The 5,441-nt window shown below is 35.9% G+C and overlaps 1 protein-coding gene across 1 annotated transcript; it reads right to left on the bottom strand.

Annotated features, from left to right (window-relative positions):
- Positions 1-731: 731 nt before the first annotated feature.
- On the bottom strand, positions 732-4,896 carry LOC125842227 (probable linoleate 9S-lipoxygenase 5). Its single transcript, XM_049521488.1, has 9 exons — positions 4,601-4,896; positions 3,757-4,046; positions 3,424-3,664; positions 2,985-3,326; positions 2,803-2,888; positions 2,555-2,662; positions 2,141-2,445; positions 1,771-2,034; positions 732-1,656 (listed from the first exon to the last, which is right to left on the bottom strand). Exons 1-9 carry the CDS (start codon positions 4,797-4,799, stop codon positions 903-905), a joined length of 2,589 nt encoding a protein of 862 aa, XP_049377445.1. The 5' UTR covers positions 4,800-4,896; the 3' UTR covers positions 732-902.
- Between the last annotated feature and the right edge of the window lie 545 nt (positions 4,897-5,441).

The raw sequence follows: 5,441 nt of genomic DNA, 5'->3' as shown, positions 1-5,441 counted from the left end.
TTGGCTACCAAACATTCACAAATGTAGGAACAATGTCACAATCGCGGAGCACTGTTCACCCACGAACGCGCCCCAACCCTCCGCGATACCAGTGCCTCAGTCGCCCACCCTTTCTGAACGCGCTATGGGATCCGCTAATGCGGTCCCATTGCACCAGATATCAGAAAATATGAAAAATAAGGATCAAAGTCTCCGATCGGAACCTTGAAAATTGTTTGAAGTTCGATAAAAATAAATTGGACATGCTACCCAACTAAATTCGACATTTCAGACTCAATGATATTGTCCGATTTTCAAATGGAGATCAAATGATGGCAATATCCTCCCAGACCACTCTTATAGCTTAAAACTCAACTTCTAGCCCAAACGCCCAAACCTCAACCTCAGGCCTCGAAAACATGAACAACCACCTTACTAGCTCAAACTCGACGTTGCGGACGCAATAAAACTGGCGGAATTCCCATCCGATGCTCGGAACTCAATATGTCGACCAAAGTCAACCATATCATGAATTCTCAACTCAAGAGGGATCAAATCACCAAAAACTTATCTGATCGCATTGGGGACCATACCAACCATTTACGGAACACAAACTAAGCATGAAAATGCTAAGGGGAAGGGAAAAATGGTCATTTCATAATTAAAAACAAATTCACAAGAAATAGGACATTACATTGATGCTACATTTTAAAATGTGAGCAATCCTGAATAATGAAAATGGAGATGAGAGATATAGAGGGAAGAATATGATTATTGTCTTATTCAAATGTTCTACCATTACATATAATACATCTATATATATTGAAATATATCAAGAAAAAGTTACATCACACAAACTTGAGGTTGTAATTGAATAAAAGAAAAAACTGAAACTTGACGATGTAGAGATTTAAATGAAAGTACTATATTGACACACTATTAGGTATTCCTTTGCCTGTGAGTCCTTGTTCACTTGTAGGGAAGAGCAATGTATATGGAACTTTAACAGGCCCTGACCTATTTTTCCATTTCTTATCACCATTCATCTGTATAATTTGATCCTCGATCTCACTTAACTTCTTCCCAAATCTCTCAAAAGCAGCAATGGGTTCTTGATCCTTTGTCCATTCGGATGAGTCCCGTTGTCCAAGGTAAATCTCATCTGATGCATGCCTTGATAATATCTCTATGAGAGAAATTCCTAGTAATGTCTGCAGTTGAGGAGTGATTGTTTTCAAGTATGCCTTGTCAGGATTTGTCTTGAGTTCTTCATACTCAGGAGTTCCTGGCTCAGGCATGAATCTTCGACTTAACGTTGGGCGATTTGGGAGGTAACCTGCATAAGGGTATTGCCCAAAATTGACTGCTGCATGAAGTGCTGATGCTATCCAAATAATAATAGTGCAAGAATCTATTAGCTCTTGGCGAGTTTGCATTTTAGGCCACCAAGGTTCATCTTTCTTGTCACCATGTCCTTCTTCTCGAAGTTCCTTCCACCACGCTTGGAGTTCATTATCTTTCAAAACTAATTCATCTGATTTATAATAGAAGTTGCAATATTCGGTTACCCAACTTTTGATTGCTGACCATATTTCTAAGCCATCAACAGCATATGGATAGTCTTGAATTAGCAAGCGAACACCATGTGGGGAACTAGAGTCCTCTACGGCCACTCCCCTAATTTCAAATGATATTATAGTTCATATTAGCAAAATCAAAATACCCGGAAATTAAACTTCATCAACAACCATATTTTTCTAGTAAAGTTCGTTCTAAATTTATAATGTATACCTCTTTATAAGATCAGCTGGAAGTGCTTGTTCAGGAAAAACCCAACTTTTGTAGACTACAGCTGACATTTCCATCGCATATTTGGCAGGAAAAACTGTCATCTCAAGAACTCCACCAGCATTGATTAAGATCTGTCTTGCCAAAGCATTTATGTTCATCGTGTCACGAAAATGAGGATGTAAAAGCTTATGAATTGGGTGAAGCACACTTAGTTGCCTGTTTGTTGCAATCACAAAAGGCTCAATGGCTGCGTGCGTATTCAACCTGAGAAAATGAGACACACATATTATTTCAATATGATTTGACAAAGTACTGAAGTTGTAATTGTGACTCATAATTCCTTTAGAGAAGTCTAAAAATAGAATTTTACCAGTGACTAATTAGCTGATGGACACCCGAGTCATTCACTGCAACATAAGCTTTAGCCAATTGCCATATTGAACCTTCAACACCTTGATCAGCTGGGGTATAGACTTTGCTAACAGCACCAAGTTCATCGCCATCTGGATGTGGCAAGCTTAGTTCAATTGCTACCGGCTTCATTGTTCCATCGTCTTGCAAGAATAGCAAAGTTCTTGAGGCGTAGAGTTTTGTGTTTGTCGTGTTTATTCTCCTCACATATGGCATAAGGATGTCATGGTGGTTTAGTATATAAAGCCTGTTAGTCTTGATTGCCTGTAAATAACATTGGTAATCGAATTATTACTCAGGGCTTATGAATGAAATCTACTCCTACTCAAAGTGTTTAAGCAAAATAATCTGAAGACAGAGATAAATGAATTACATCATCTATCGTTAGCCCATCAAGTGTATTCTCTATATGCTCTTTGGTTATTGTACTATTTTGATTGCCATATACTTCAGAATCTAACTGGCTTTTTGGAGGGAATTCCTATAGATAAAAAAAAAAAAAACATAAGACAATATGTTATAAGCACGGAACGAAAAGGTGAAGTAGAAACAAAGTTACTAACTCCTCTTTCCGAAACACAAGTTTGTGATATATATGTGATTGCAATGAAGCCAACTTACTTGGAGTCTGCTGATTATGACAGGATTTACTCCGGCAAGCATTTCTCTTGCAAATTCTTCATCAGTCCTCCATGAACTTTTATCCTCTGAAAAAAAAAATTCCATAAATCACATGTAACAACAAACATCTAGGACAATACAACAATGGTAATAGGTACGTCTCAGAAAGTAATTATGAATACCTTGAATAACTTGAGGTGTTGGGAATTTGAATTTTCCTTCACCATCGGTTCGGATAATTTCTTTTAGAATCTCTAGAGGAATACTATCAGTGAGGGCTTTAAGAAAAGGGCCTTGGGGCAATTTGATTCCTCCTTCATAAAGTTTCAGTACATCCTCAAAGCTGTCAAACTCATCAGGTGTGCTATCAAAGAGAGCTTGAAACTCGGGGATAAGGAACTGAACAATGGATTTCAAAGCATACGTCAGGAAGTCCGACAACTTAATGTGTCCAAAACGCTCGTCTCTTGGTACATAGATGTCTAAACTCATAAGTAGTGGAATCCTACTTTCACTTTTAGGATCTGTTTAAAATTTAAAACACGATATATGTCAGCTGAAGTTCCTTATCTTCAAAATCAACATGATAAATGATTCTGACGATAATAAATATAATATAACCTGCTTTTGTTGGCTTTCTGCCAGTTCTTCCTCTCCGAGGGTACGGGTACTCAGCAGATCCTCCGAGGATAGTCCTGGCATACTGTTTGCCTTTTTCTGGATCACCCAAGTCATTGTATAACGCGTAGTCATAAACTCTGTCCCATTCCTCAAGCTTTCCATTTCCATTTCCTCTTAAGTTCACTAATTCTTTTTCTCTGTAATTGCGCAATGGTTCTGGTGTTTCACCGGGAAGATATGCCTGCATTAATAATCAAAATTCTTCTTACTAAACAATCTCTTTTAACTAATCATATGCTCAAATAAATCATATATGTAATGCCGGATATATACCTGATTAGCAAAGAAAATGCGTTCTGATTTGTATTTTTTAGCAGGATAAACCCAAGAATTGCAGACAAAATGAACGTTGCCATGATTAGGAACATCTTCAAGGGTGAGTGACTTGAGATAAAACTCATTGAAGTGGAAATTATTGATAATAAATGCCCCTGGTACGCCAATATCTTCGTCCCAATCAAACGTGACGTCAAAGGCTGATTCACCTGCTACTAATGAGGTTCCTGTAGTGAGCCACTTCTCCAAGTAAGCTGGATTGCTACGTTTCCCTTGTAAACTGTTTCCTGTTAAATCGATCAGATTCACTAAATATTAAACTACCATCTATAGTTAGTTCCATTAATATGAATATCTCACAAGGTTAATCAACTAGATAGCAAACTCATTCAACTATCAATTTAGGATAAAACACCGTTCAAACCTTTAACCTTTTATAAATAAATTCAACATCTATTGACAATCAGTTTAATCGTTTCAGAAAGAAGGAAAGTAAATTGTCAGTACAAGTGAACGTCTACGAAAAAATGTTCTCGTAAAGTTTCGTTCTTCGTTATATGGTCGACCCTATCTTTTAGCATAGGTTTTAGAGACATTTTCAAAGAATGTCAATTGCTTCTAGAAAAACCGCAATTAAATAATTGCGAAGATCATTTTTGTGGCGTAGTGACAAGATCGAATTTGACTCACAATTTACATAATAGTCGTTTTATTTTGAGATATTTTAAAATGTTTGACATGATTCTATTTTAGTACTCCACTTTAACAACATTTTAGGAATTAATATTGATGGACCTATCTATATATAGTTTAAAACAAGGGAAGCTAAAGAAGTAATTACCAGGATCAGCATGAACAGCGCTGATCAACTGCAAAGAGACTCTTTTCCCAAGGAACTCAAGTACTCCATCAAGAAGAGAGGCATTGACATCATTAAAGTCCAGTACATTCTTCTTCATCAACACAATTGTTCCTTTCACCTTTTTTCCATTGTCCTCACTTCTCCCAGAGATAGCTTCCACTATTTTTTCCAGTAACATGATGATATATTATTTTCTTAACAGAAAGAGTGAAAAACAATACCTTATAATATAACACTTTCGATCTCTAAGCTTTTCAAACAAATAAATAAACAATGAGTTTTATTATATGAAGTTACAATGGGACGAGTCGGTATTTATAGCCGGCAGCATCTGCTTGTCAAAATATATTACTTTGTCTATTTCGCTCCAATTTACGTGGCACGACAAATTTTAAGAGTTAATTGAGTTGTTTTTTCTTGACCAAATTTCGTTATTGAAATATTTCAGTTGATAATTAATATGATTTTTACTACTTTTCAAAAATGTAAATTTTATTACAAAATTTTCATATCCGAATTTACAATTAATATTTAGCATAAATACATGTGGACAAAAGAAAATATATTAGAAAAAAGATAAAAGAAAGCCAATATATATTTATGAAAGAATTAAACTTGAATACTACTAAATTAAACATTGAACGTAAGATTCTTGGCTAACTTTTACTGATCTTATCTTAAAAAATATATTTAGTAATATTTTGTTGAAGCAGCCCCTATTGGTCGTTTGTGTCCCACAGGCAATCAAGTGGACTGAAATCTCATGCGAATTTTTCCTGGAATTTCTGCATTAATCCATTTTGGAAAATATTAAACTTCT

This window comes from Solanum stenotomum, chromosome 10 (assembly GCF_019186545.1).
Source record: "Solanum stenotomum isolate F172 chromosome 10, ASM1918654v1, whole genome shotgun sequence".
In the NCBI taxonomy this organism is placed as follows: domain Eukaryota; kingdom Viridiplantae; phylum Streptophyta; class Magnoliopsida; order Solanales; family Solanaceae; genus Solanum; species Solanum stenotomum.
The sequence above is the reverse complement of the archived record's forward strand: the minus strand, read 5'-3'. Positions and strand labels throughout refer to the sequence as shown.